This window comes from Lactuca saligna, chromosome 2 (assembly GCF_052625555.1).
Source record: "Lactuca saligna cultivar CGN05327 chromosome 2, ASM5262555v1, whole genome shotgun sequence".
In the NCBI taxonomy this organism is placed as follows: Eukaryota; Viridiplantae; Streptophyta; class Magnoliopsida; order Asterales; family Asteraceae; genus Lactuca; species Lactuca saligna.
In genome coordinates, this window is record NC_136418.1 from 189,807,332 (window position 1) to 189,820,645 (window position 13,314).

The 13,314-nt window shown below is 32.1% G+C and overlaps 3 protein-coding genes across 4 annotated transcripts; 1 reads left to right on the forward strand and 2 right to left on the reverse strand.

Annotated features, from left to right (window-relative positions):
- The first annotated feature begins 1,486 nt into the window (after window positions 1–1,486).
- On the forward strand, window positions 1,487–3,321 carry LOC145028596 (SNARE-like superfamily protein). Its single transcript, XM_078977289.1, has 5 exons — window positions 1,487–1,829; window positions 1,982–2,142; window positions 2,223–2,366; window positions 2,544–2,611; window positions 2,900–3,321. Exons 1-5 carry the CDS (start codon window positions 1,642–1,644, stop codon window positions 2,978–2,980), a joined length of 642 nt encoding a protein of 213 aa, XP_078833415.1. The 5' UTR covers window positions 1,487–1,641; the 3' UTR covers window positions 2,981–3,321.
- A 220-nt stretch (window positions 3,322–3,541) lies between these two features.
- Window positions 3,542–6,185, reverse strand: LOC145028594 (transcription factor LAF1-like). 2 transcript variants are annotated; one of them, XM_078977288.1, is made up of 5 exons: window positions 6,013–6,185; window positions 5,231–5,364; window positions 4,643–4,773; window positions 4,265–4,394; window positions 3,542–4,128 (listed from the first exon to the last, which is right to left on the reverse strand). In XM_078977288.1, coding segments are annotated over exons 2-5 (762 nt in total). In that variant the 5' UTR covers window positions 5,233–5,364; window positions 6,013–6,185; the 3' UTR covers window positions 3,542–3,629. The 2 variants fall into 2 exon arrangements, with proteins under 2 accessions (XP_078833414.1, XP_078833413.1); XM_078977287.1 differs by lacking the exons at window positions 5,231–5,364; window positions 6,013–6,185 and having other exon boundaries at window positions 4,643–4,863.
- A 225-nt stretch (window positions 6,186–6,410) lies between these two features.
- LOC145028597 (pre-mRNA cleavage factor Im 25 kDa subunit 2) lies at window positions 6,411–8,814 on the reverse strand. The gene is made up of 7 exons (XM_078977290.1): window positions 8,483–8,814; window positions 7,695–7,740; window positions 7,274–7,367; window positions 7,127–7,200; window positions 6,941–7,027; window positions 6,722–6,832; window positions 6,411–6,621 (listed from the first exon to the last, which is right to left on the reverse strand). Exons 1-7 carry the CDS (start codon window positions 8,599–8,601, stop codon window positions 6,550–6,552), a joined length of 603 nt encoding a protein of 200 aa, XP_078833416.1. The 5' UTR covers window positions 8,602–8,814; the 3' UTR covers window positions 6,411–6,549.
- Window positions 8,815–13,314: the final 4,500 nt, after the last annotated feature.

Sequence of the window (13,314 nt, forward strand, 5' to 3'; positions counted from 1 at the left end):
TATTTAATGAAAATACATTTCTTTAAGAAATGCTTTGATAAAATTTATTTTATCATATTTTATTTTGGGAACAAATTCCGCAACTCTTTTAATCAAATGATTACTCTGATTTTATAAAACAAAACATAAACAAATCGGTCTAATCTGGCCGTGAAATTGGAGATGTCATAGTATTCATTACACATTTTGGTGCAGATGGAAACACAAGAGTTGAGGGACTTTGGGCTTTAATCCAATCATCTGTCCAATACATTTCTTAATATTTCATAACATAGTTCAAATACATATAAGCCAATCTTATGTTCTTGGATGTTACTATTTAAATTAAATTCTTGGTTCATGATTTGGGTTTCTTTTGTGCTCTGTGTGTAGGTGTTGTTTGATTCATTTTGTGTGTATGTGTGTGTTTATGTATCTTATGTGCTCTTTTAATATAAGATGCTTATTTATCTTTATTACTTTAATGTATATTCTAAACTTGATGGTTAAGAATAACTCTTCTTTGATCTGGACTTTGTTTTCATGATTTTTCATTGATTCCTATCATTTTAAGGTTCATGCAACTGCTACATCCACTTCAGTACACATATTCCAGAAAGGGTAAAACAGAAAACACATAAATGTAATAAAAAATCTTTAGAAAACACATAAATGTAATAAAAAATCTTTAGTAGTGGAAGTGTAGTATTGTATTTATTTATTTATTTATTATAATTTTTTAAATTTTGTTAGCATTGTGTTGTGTCTTTAGTAGGGTGCAAAATAATGGGAGGGCATTTCTTGTGATATCAGTATCATTGTGGAAGAGAGCTACACTCTAAAAATTTATAGCAAGCTCTCACAAATTTTGTTCATCTTTATCTCATTTTAAGAAATTGATTTAATACAACACAATTTTGTTCTTATTTCGTTGTTGATATTATTATGTTATTACGAGAGTATAGCGATAACTTTTTTGTAGCCTTGCAAAAATCATATTCTCTTTATTTTCTGTTATTATGAGAGTATAGCAATAACTTTTTTGTAGCCTTGCAAAAATCATATTTTCTTTATTTTCTATTCATAATAATTTTTTTTAAAATGTAGATTTTAAAGATAGCTCACATCTTATATCTTCCCCAAATTGAAGTGTCTTATAAGTGTGGTGGGTTATGATTATATAGATGCAATTATATAGTTAGATAATTGAATGCTTGATGTTTAATTTTAAGGGTAAGTCGGGAATGATTTTTGAGATATATTGTTGCGTGATTAATAATTTTTTTTCAATTCTTTGATTAGTTATTATGATTTTGATTTATCGATCATATTTTTTTTTATTAACCGTGGTTTCTACGGATTTATACCTAGTAATGAATTTGTAGTCGTTTGTAAATTATTAATTATTATAAAAATCTGTTGTTTTTTATTGGGATAATTCTTGGGAGCTAAGGTTTTTTGAAAACGCGTATGAAGTCTCTTTTTGTACACCATAAAAAAGACAAAAGGAATCGCTCTTTTTCCTTGTCGTTCTCCGTTTTACTCCTCTCTGTAAATCCATACTCAATTTCCCATTTCCACCCGCGCGCAAACTGCCGAAAGTGAAAGATTACTCAATTTTGTTACCACACACAGACAGAGTTGGAAACATTAGAAGCGATCATGGTGAAGCTGACAGTCGTTGGAAGGGTGAATGACGGATTGCCCATTTCACGAGGGCCCTTATATGAAGAAGACGGCGACAATTCCATCTACAAGCAACATGCAGAGTTCTTGCTTCATGAAATCTCCATGGCGGCTTTGCCACCTTCCGCCACCACAATCCTCCTCCCTCACCACCATTGCTTCAAGTATGTAACACTGTAGCATTAGATAACCCCAATGCTGTTTTCTTTCCATTTTTTTTTTTTATATAAATTTGATCCATTTAAAGTAGAAAACATATTCTCGACAGTTCCCTATCCCTAATTTTAGTTTAATTTGTTGTGACAATTAACCGAAGCTATGTGGTGAAGAATGGGGTTTGCTTCATTACTTTGTGTGATGCTTTATATCCAAGGAAGCTTGCATTCCACTACCTTCAAGATTTGCAAAAGGAGTTTGACAAGATTGATCAAAACCTTGTTAAACAGATCACCAAACCATACAGCTTTATCAAATTCAGTAACCATTCCTCCATATTCCTGTTTAGTTCAAAAGAATTATGTTCTATTTGTTTCTGATCAATCTATTTTATGTTGCAGATAACATTATTTGCAATATCAGAAGACAATATATGGATACAAGAACTCAAGCAAACTTATCGAAGCTAAAGGCCAACCACAAACAAGAATTACATGTTCATACCGAACAAATGTCTCTAGTTGTTGAATGGCGGAGAAGATCAGGTAACATTAGTTCAACATGTAAAATAATGTATCTTCATATGTAAAGTTATGCACTAAAAGTGTGTTTTAATTATCACTGATAACCAAAATATTCACCTGCTGTTTTCAAACTCTCTGGTTTAATGTTGCTTTTGGTGATTTCTGAAGGCTTAAATTCTTCCCACTTTTTATTATCAGATATGCTGGAGAGAATGATGAAAGCACATAAAAGTGCTTTCTCAGTGTGGGGATCCGAGACTCTTGAGGTAAATATATATAGAATGGTTAATTGCACGAAATAGCAACGTACTTTCATTGTCTTGTTTATTATAGCATCATACTTTCATTTTGTCCTGTTACAATGCGATAATCATTGTGTTAGTAAAAAAATGATGGAAAGTACAATGCTGTAATAATAATAAACAAATAAACTAAGGAACTTTGTTATTTCTTGCATCTAGAGTCTATGTTTGACCAGTTTTGTGACCCTGTTGGAAAAATACTTTTTTTTTTTTATCATCCAAAATAGCTAGCTGTTAACTTAAAATTCACAGGTTATTGCAGTGAAATGGACACCGATTACAATCATCTTCATTGTTTCATTTGTTCTCTTATGGAGCAGCTTTAAACAATGAGAATCTGTAAATTCCATCCCTTAAATGACAAAAACAGTAAGCTTGGATGTGGAGCAACCATGAGAGAAGAATTTGTTTGTACATTATCAGCATGAATATATCTCAAGAAAATCAAAATATTGAGGATTTTGTCTCCAGAATATTGTTGTTGTGTATTTTGTGTATATGTTCAGTTAGTACTTGTAAATGTATTGGGTCATTCATTCATGATCCTGAGTTTTTAAGTCATTAGTTAACAAGTTTCCATAGAAGTAGTTCAAGAATTCTTTTATGTAATGCTTTTGAAAATCTTTCTAATTATAATGATAAAAAAAGACAGAGTAACACATTTAATTATAGAGGTGGAAGAATGTCAATGGTTTTATTATAATTCATGATCTAAAAACATTTCATAATCTAGAAACAATGACTTCCTGTCTGGAATCTCTTGAGGTAAACCCACCTATAAAATACAGTTGAAACCTTTATGTATATATAATCCTGGCCTGAAGCTTGACATCAGCTTTAATTAAAAATAAACATACGCATTTTTAACTTATTCCAGAAAGAATGCATTAATGATTTCTACTGTAAGACCCTGAAATTTATTTATGTGGAAGCACACAAAGTTACAGCATGGGGGAACAAAAGACAGACAATCTAGCTACAATTAGTTACAACTATACAATGTTACATCACTGCTGTTGAAGTTTTGAGAAATATTAACTTGAGAGATTAAATCAAAGAAATCACTTTCTTCATATTGATGCTCATATTTCAATTGCAAATGATCCATGGAATCCACAAAACCATAGGTTGATCCTACTTGTTGAATGCCAGATCCTTCATTCAGTAGTGCACCATTTGTGATTGTTTTTTGAGAACCAAAAGTACAACTACTCATGTCTTCCATTCCTGAAGTGTCAAACTTATGAAAGTGTTGGAGAGATAGCCATTCAGCAAATAGAATCTTGGGTAGATTTCTGCAAGCATCTGCTTCTGATGATTCAAGACTTGAATCTGTTCTTGTATAGCTGGAAGAAGATGGGGTTTGTTGATGAGATTTCATGTTTTCAAAGTTTACTGCTTTTTTCTTCATATGAGAATGCCAGTGGTTCTTTATCTCGTTATCAGTCCTTCCAGGCAAATGCTGTGACATCTGAGACCACCTGTCATGTGTTATTAATATACATATATATATATATATATATATATATATATATATATATATATATATATATATATATATATATATATTTATGTGATGATAACTGTAAAAAAAAAAAAAATGGTTTGGTTGCTTACTTATTGCCTAGCATGGCATGAAGAGAGAAAATGATATTCTCCTCGTGTGATGTGAATGTTCCTCGCTTTAATCCAGGCCTTAGATAATTAATCCATCTCAATCTGCAGCTCTTTCCATTCCTTTGCAAACCTAATATAATATAATATTAGTCAAGGAGAAAACTGTAAATTTACGATATGTTGATCCTATAGCTTCTACAGTTTCATGCATAGAAACAAACACCCACATTGAAAATAAAATCTAAAAAATTACTAACAGGCTCTTTTCTTTTCAATTAGATTAGTTACAAATATCAAAGAAACTGGCGACAAACTCAGGGAAATAGAAAGTAAAATAAGAGCTATAAAGTCAAAAAGGAAGTTTTATGATTATATTACCAGCATGAATGGGGACAGAAGTCCAGCAGGTAATACCATGGTTTATGATGTAATCTCTGAGCTTCTGATCTTCATCAGGTGACCATAACCCTCTCTTATGCTTGTGCTTTACCTTTGTCTTCTCTAATAACCTGCACCTCATTATGAAATGGGAATCTGATAAAACTGATATATGACTTTATGTGTGTTATATAATATAAAGAGAATTGGAGATTCCTTAGGATATAACTAAACTTATTAATTTATGAAGTTGGTAGACCACCTTTTACATTTTAATTAACCTAACAACTCAATGACAAGTCTAAAGGTTAATTAATCGATCTACATGCATGGAAAGTAAACACCACTACACCAGAACAAGATTTCGAACCAATATGAATATGCATTTATTAAACCATGATGCAGCTGAAGTTTGTTACCTCACAAGCAACACATGAATACGTAAAAAGTTACAGTAATTCTAATTGTATGTATTAATATGCTTAATTAGTTCTGATTGAGATTAAATAGCCAAGGCCATTGGTCAACAAATGACATATATAATAATTAAGAAGGTTGATTAAATCGTTAATCTATAACAACCATTACATGTGGCATGTGCTCTTTTTTTCTTCTGAAACAGGTAGCAGCCGCTCCAATAGGAAAACAAGTAAACGGATAGATTAGACTTTAGAGGGAGTAGAAGCGCTCTCTTTTTGAGTTTTGACCTGTTCTCCATGCGTCTGATTAATCAAATATAAAAAGAACATAAAACAACTTATACCAAAGTAATTTTCTGTCGATTCATAACGCTAAGTGTTGACCAGAACACTACATCCACATTGTTGATCTTTCAATTAAAGCACTTACCATGCAACCATCATTTACTTTTGCTTATTAAATATTGTAAGAAATATTGTTGTGTTTAAACAAGTGAAATCAAACGTTTTTTTTCTCTATATACAATAATTTATGTTTTATGTAGTAGTACAATGCAATATTTTAAAACACAAAATTATGATGTATGGAAAAAAAAAAATTTAAGTCTTTCAAAAATTTAAAAGAAAAAGATCATTCTACTTGAAAAAACGAACGAGAAATATACACAAACAAATTTGTAAAAAACTAGAACTTGATAAAAGTCTCATGTTCTAGAATTTCTTTATTAAATCATTCTTGTTGCTTCAAGAATAAAATTAAATTAGACAAAAAAAAACTCATGTACAACATACTAAATTTGACTTTTATCCATTAAATTCATTAAGTAGAAATAGAAAAAAAAAAATATATATAAACAACATTTTAGTTGAGTAACTAATGATAGGGACAAGCTCAGGCTTTTAACAACTTTCCTAATCGTGCCATGATAATAGTTATTATATCCAACTTACTATATCAAATTGTGTTCTAATCTTGTGGTCCTCGCAACTTAAGCAGAATGATTCTTGCATACGTGTAGTTCCCAGGTCATCATAAAGTGTCACTATCGTGCATGTTATTACAATATATATTATCTGCTACATCTATAACTTCCCATAATATAATATCATATAATCACCCTTTCCGATCTTTGTGTTGATTCATGAATCATGTGATCAATAACAAAACGCAACCTCATGATTGTACTTAATTTTCTACATACCATAGTCGCATTCGCATACACATCACAAGTATAGTTTAAGTTTAACCTGATCACAAATCCGACTTGCTTGCTTCATATATTATTTAATTCCCTGCTACATAAACGTTAAGTATAGTAAACCACTTTTTATAGAGTGTACACGAGACATTAAGTTGTTTAAACTATTAAATTACTAATCAATGATAAACATCTCTTAAGAGACGCCCACTTGATCATCAGCATCAACACACACACACACACACACGAGATTATGATTTTCTAGTCCTTTAGTATCAAATCATGAAGTTTATGTGTGAACCATGTTAAATTGAAATCTTGACAGCTGTTGCGGGATGGTGGATATGACAGGTCCATATCTCTGCATCCAAAACATAGATGAGATTAAGATTAACATCAGATAATTAACACAAAGTCACAAAGTAAAATAATCAATGAGAGATTAAGGAAATGAGGCTTACCTGAACGTTGTCATAAAGCTCAAACAATGGAACAGCAAGAAGTTTTAAATTTTTTGGCACTGCAAAGTACTCTCTTTCTGACAAGTGAACAAGGAAAAGTTTCTTACACTCCTGCATAAAATCAACCAAATCACATCACAATTAGCCTAGCCACAAACCATAATCATTTAAAAGCAAATAATGTGTAGATGCATTTATCCTATTCAAATCTCTTGTTACCTTGGGTTTGGTTATGTGTGGAGGGCAATACGGGTACATTATGGTCTCAAAATTAGGCCTCCACCACACAGCCACACACTCTCCTATCTGTAATTGCATTCCATTTACAAACCCATGAAAATCAAGAAAATTTTAAACTGTAATTTATTTTAAAAAAAAAAAGAAAAAAGATCTAAGCTCAAAAACCTGCCAATCAGGCTGAAGTCCAGTGGAATTAGCTGCAAGTTTGCTACACAGTTTCCTTTTCAACCCCTCGGTTTCTGCAAAAGTAAAAGAGAGTTATATATATTTTCATATGAAACAATCAAACAAATATAAAAATCATTATTATACCGTTTTCTCCTGGTTTCAAACGACCACCAGGTAGTTTGCAGAATGTGTTCCCAATTTGCAAAAGCAGAATATGAGGATGATTATGCTCCTGTACCTGTTCATTAACCCATTTACTTTACTCATTTTTCAATTTCATCATACAATCTGTCAAATGATTTTACTATATAATCATCATAAGAATCTACCATGAAGTAGCACCAAAGATTGTATCCTTTTTTCAAACTCAAGATATATAACTTTGCACCACCAAACAGGCTTGGGGCTTGCAAGTTAAACTAATCATACATCTATACATGTTTAAAGTTTGAACTTGAATCTAAACTGCTGTTACAAATTTATAATAAGCAACAAAACAAGGTATTTGTACATTAATTATGATATTACAAACAGTGAAAGTGTATTGAAGAAAAGATGGAAAGACCAGCAAGATTCCTTCAACGCTAGTCCTCATGCCTTCCTTCATATAGCTGTAAGAAAAAAAAAAAAAAAGAATATAATTTCAGTTTATAACTAAACAGTGCTCCAAAAACGATAAACAGTAAAAAAAAAATGTTTTGTTGTAAAATAGAAAGTTACATAGTATACTTATACAACTGGATGATAGTATACTTTCATGGACACATCATTAGCTCGAAAGGTAGGAACTCCTTTTTTAGGAGGTGTTTGGAAGTGTTGCAAAAACTGATTATAAGTTATTAGCTTTTTGACAAAACATATTCTGAATTCTTTAATTTTAAGGATCAAAATAATAAGATTTTGAAGCAAATATGAAGTCGCAGCAAAAAAATGTAAAATTGATATTTTGCTTTAAACAATTATTATTATTATCATCTAATTCTTGTACTTGAAGTTGCAATAATGACTTTGAAATCGCACATCCAAACACCCCCCCTAAATACAAGATTCAGTTTTAAACTTGGTATCAAAATTACTCTGTAGTGATTTAATGTCCTGACCCTAACATTTTCATGTAGAGAAGTTATCTACTACATAGTCCGCTTCATCCTTTTTCGACCTGAATAAAGTAACGGACTAATAGTAAAATAATTCCAAAAATGAAATCAAGAAAGTTCATTTCAGAATGAAGGAAGTATTCAAGGTGCCATTTCGAACTAGGGTTTTCATCAAAATATGTTGCCGGCCAGCTTCAATGCTTATAAAAAATGGAATTACAAAATTGAAGGGAGTAAGCTTCAAAAAAGAACGTACTTGAGTTTCATACGAGCCAGGCGGTCAGCGACGGAAGTGTCCTTCTCCATCTTCGGCTCCTTAGTGCCGAAGGTGTAGCTCGACAGTGGATACGTATTCACCACCGACGACGTAACCATCTTTACCTGAACTTTTTTTTTTCCCTAGCTACAATTTTCAGGTGAATTCTTGGATCGTCTGATGTAGTGGACAGATGGAAAGATGCGAAGATTTTTGAGGGATCGGGGTTTTCTGACGAAGCAAATCCTTGACTCCTTCAGAAGTTGGAGATATATACTAGGGGGAGTTCTCTAGAACTGCACTCTTTCTCATTTCTTCGTACGTGTCACGAAACCTCGTCTCTGCTCTTTCTTTTTCGAGAAAAGTAGAAAACTTCATAAATCACCCCTCTGCTATTTAAAAGTATGTCATATAGTTTCTAAGTTAAAAAATCTTTCACTTCGTTAGTTTGTTTAAGTCTTTGTGGTTACCACTTCCTCATTTTTTTTTTGTTTAAGTCTTATTTTATTAAAATAATCGAAGGATACTTCCATCATTTTACTACCACATGGATCATTTGTGATGTTTTAATTTATATATAAATATATATCATTTAATTTACAAAGGGTCCCACCCCTCTCTCTCTCTCACGTACACACACAATGAAAGGGTTGTTGATTTCAATTTCCCAAATAGAAACATGCTAAGATATGCAATCATCGTATATAAGAGCAATGTTTGATTGAAAAAGTCAAAATTGGACTTTGATTTCAACATAGAGGGGAAAGGGCAACTATACTTAGATTGAGAACAAAATATCATGAGAGGCTCACATCTGTAATGTTGGGTCTTAATATTGAAACAACTATTTGGGAGATACAAATTCTACTCCAGAACACCAAAATCCTCTTTCTTTAAAAAATTCTTTCTACATTACAACATCTAGATTCTACTCATCACAAATGTCTCAAAGAACCATTAACAAGTTACATCATTGATTAATCAACTACCAACATCATAACACATTAAAAAACAAGAATAATATGAAATCATGCATACATCTGATCCACAAGGAAATTTATCTTACCAAGTTTCTCCCACGAAATAGCTTCAGAGTTTCCACAATAATCATAGTAGCAGATAAACCCATAATTCATGTTAATGTTACAGAAATTATTAAAAGTACTAAACCATGATAATACAAAACAAGCTTAATACAATGATATTCTCATAGATCAGGCATCGTGATGAGGTAAAAACTAAAAACTCACTGGTTAGGACAATGGTCACCGAAAGAGAAGTCGTTCGTTGACGTAAAGTACAACAATCCACCAAGCTTAACAACATCAAGTGCACACTTGAAGAAACTGGAATCACTCCCAAACGAATCAACACCAATGAAATTGAAATAATCCATCTCTATATATCTCTTAGCCAAAACTCGATTCACAACTGAATGACTCACATATCTCTCAACCATTGAAAGCTGAAAACTTTCCAGTTCTTGAATTCAATAGGGACAAAATTGGAAACATATGTTGGTCGTATGTTGTTCTTGGAGAAATGAATCGGTCTTTCTTTTTAAATATTTGGAAAACACTTGACCAATATTTGGATGGAGAACCTATTCAGAGAAATCAGATTTGTTTGAGACACATTTATTTCACTGATTCAATCTCATCGAAGCAAACATAAATAAACCAGCACAAACCTAGAAATATTTAACTTTCTCTATGTTTTGATTTGGATGAAGTTTGAGAAGTATCGGTCAATTTGAAGGTGTATTTGGCAAAGTACAGGGAGATAGAAGGGGAAAATAACACGTTAGGAAGACAATGAGAAAAGGATGTGTGAATTATCGTGTAGATATGAAATCCTCACCCCCTCTATGTATTTTTCTTTCCCTTTCATTATCTAGGGTGAAGGGCACAACTTGAGATGATTGTGTGCTTCAGTTGAGTGTGTGAGGTTCTTACTGGTGATGTGAGAGAGAAAGAGAGAGAGATAAAGTGTGTGTGTAAGAGTAGGAGAATCGAACCCTTTGTAAATTAAATAATATATATATATATATACACACACACATATATATATATATATATATATATATATATATATATATATATATATTAAATAAGTTAAAACATCATAAATGGTCTATGTGTTAGTGAAATAACAAAAATACCCTTCGATTATTTTAATAAAAGAAGACTTGACGAACAAAAGATGTAACACCCCGTTTTCGCAATTCAATAGAATTCAATATAAACCGTTGTTTATAAAATTTAAAGTAGAGATATATTACTTTTTAGCCAAAGAAATTGTCAAAAACATGTAGGAAACATCGATACGATTTTTCATAGATATATAGAACTCTTGAATCTGACTTCGTATGAAGAAGTTATGATTCTTCGAAGTTTTTGCATACAACTCTATACGGCAAAGCAGGTCGTAAAATATGAATCAATGATAGATTGTTTATTAACCTAAGTAGTCTAAACGAAAGTCATAGTAGCCATAAAGGCGAAACCATGCATATAGAGAACGTTTAAATCTAACTTCTTATGAGGAAGTTATGATTTTTATTAGTTTTAGCACATCAGTATGCGACACAGAAATCGAAATAGAAATCGGTTGATTATTAGCCAAAAAAATCTAAATGAGAGTTGAAGATCTCATAGATACAATTTCATCGATATAAAGACAGTTGAGAATAGATGGCGTATGAAAAAGTTATGATTTTTATATGGACTTTAACAGTCTAAACCTGTTAAAAATATAACTTTAAATAAAGTGAGAATTAGCCGATAGAGTGCAAATGAAAGTCGTAGATATATACGTATGGAGAAAATATGATTTTTCAAAAAATATGAAATTCGCACGCGCAGCTACTAGAAGCAGACGAGGTGGACAAGAACAAAGGTGATACATGTCAGCAAGAGGATGGCCACGTCACCGAGCACGACACCCCCTCCTAAAAAATATATATATGCTCGTTTTTTATCCATTTCTCCACACAATTCAATACCAAAACTTATGAAATCACTTTCGCACCCTAGCACATATACTCCTTAGTTTTCGACTACTTAAGCGAGGCCCTGAGGCATTAGAGAGCCAAGAAAATAGAAGCTCCCGGATCAGATTACTGCCCACATAATTACCGGTTTTCACTACAAACTCTTTGTAAGTTAGGCTACACTTACTATGCTTCAACTGTAGCTTATATTTATATTCATATTCGTTAGCATGAATGTGTAAATATGATTTATCAATAATTCCAATCATAATATAGATTGATCTACTTACGGGATAGTAGTTTAGAATGGTCACGTTGGCTTGGTTGTTGGATTTCAGAATGACTATATGTCGAAATGGTCAAACCTCTCAAATTTCCTGACTGGCTAATCCTTATTTGATTGAACTCTCAATATCCATTGGGATTAGTGAAAGTTCTTGCTTTCGATACCAAATTGTCATAAGGATTAATAAGTTATAGTATTATAGGTTAATATTTGTTAAGTGCGTTAACAACCAGTTGGATCGCATAGATAGTTGTCAATCATCTAAATAGTTGTCCATATGAGTTTTCTCACTATGTTGTATAATCCAGTATGTATCATCTGTATGTTAGGATATAGTTGTCATGTAGTATGTAATTAGGCTAGTAATGTTAATTTTCCTGTAGTGTTGGATTATCACTTGTTATATATATATATATATATATATATATATATATATATATATATATATGTGTGTGTGTGTGTGTGTGTGTTGATATAGTTGTCATGTAGTATGCAACATCATGGACCTACACCATAGTGCCTTTGATGATAATTGGGGACATTTAAGGCTACGACATGCATAGCCCGAATTAAGCCCCGCGTAGTAAAGCTACTTGCCAACTTTTCATTAAGATCTTAATGCCTTAAGATTAACCATTCAACTCTCATATATGAATCTAATAAACATACTAAGTGATAAAGTCTCATAATTTATGCCTTTACATGGCGTAAATGAGTATACTATCAAACCGTAAGTCTGAAGCACACTCCAATGCTCAAAGGCTCATGCATGGATGGATGGGAGTGACCAAGCTCCTATTTTTATGACTCAACAATCTTAGAAATGACCATAAATGATACTTATGGGATCTGGAGTAGCTTATACTCATTAAGGCCATAGTTAAGGGGAAAAAACACATAAAAACCCATAAACTATCTAGATCTATCAAAGGAATCATCAAGATATAAGCTTCGTACCTCTTGTTGAATGTTGAAGAAGGGCAAGGTCTAGATCTACAAGCTTGAAGCTCACAAATGTCTCTCTAATGGACCCTTTCTTCATAAAATGCACACAAAACCACACTTAAGGATCCAAACTCAAACACAGAGCTAATTATGGGGAGGGCCTCAATGATTTTAGGCCTTTAAATAGCCTCATAACCCCTAAAATTATGGTTTTAGATCTAGTGTCCTACGTCGTGCGTTATGCCCCACGTAGGGCATTAAGTCCCCGTATCCATTTTCCTTCCTACGTCGTGCATACGAGACTATCTTACGCCTTGCGTAAGACCATACTTCCTAAAGTTTAAAGCTTTTAAATGATAATAATAATAATAATAATAATAATAATAATAATAATAATAATAATAATAATAAAAGAACATACCTTAAGATATATGTGTTACACATGGCTTTATCGTTGATCTAAATCAACCATAAGTAGACATTTTCATAGAGTTTTGAATTCAATTATATCAATAGAAGACCAATATATTATTCAAACCTACTAGTGATATGTTTCATAAACAAATTCAAGCAAAAAGGAGGTTTTATACGTTTTTTAAGGATTGTGTA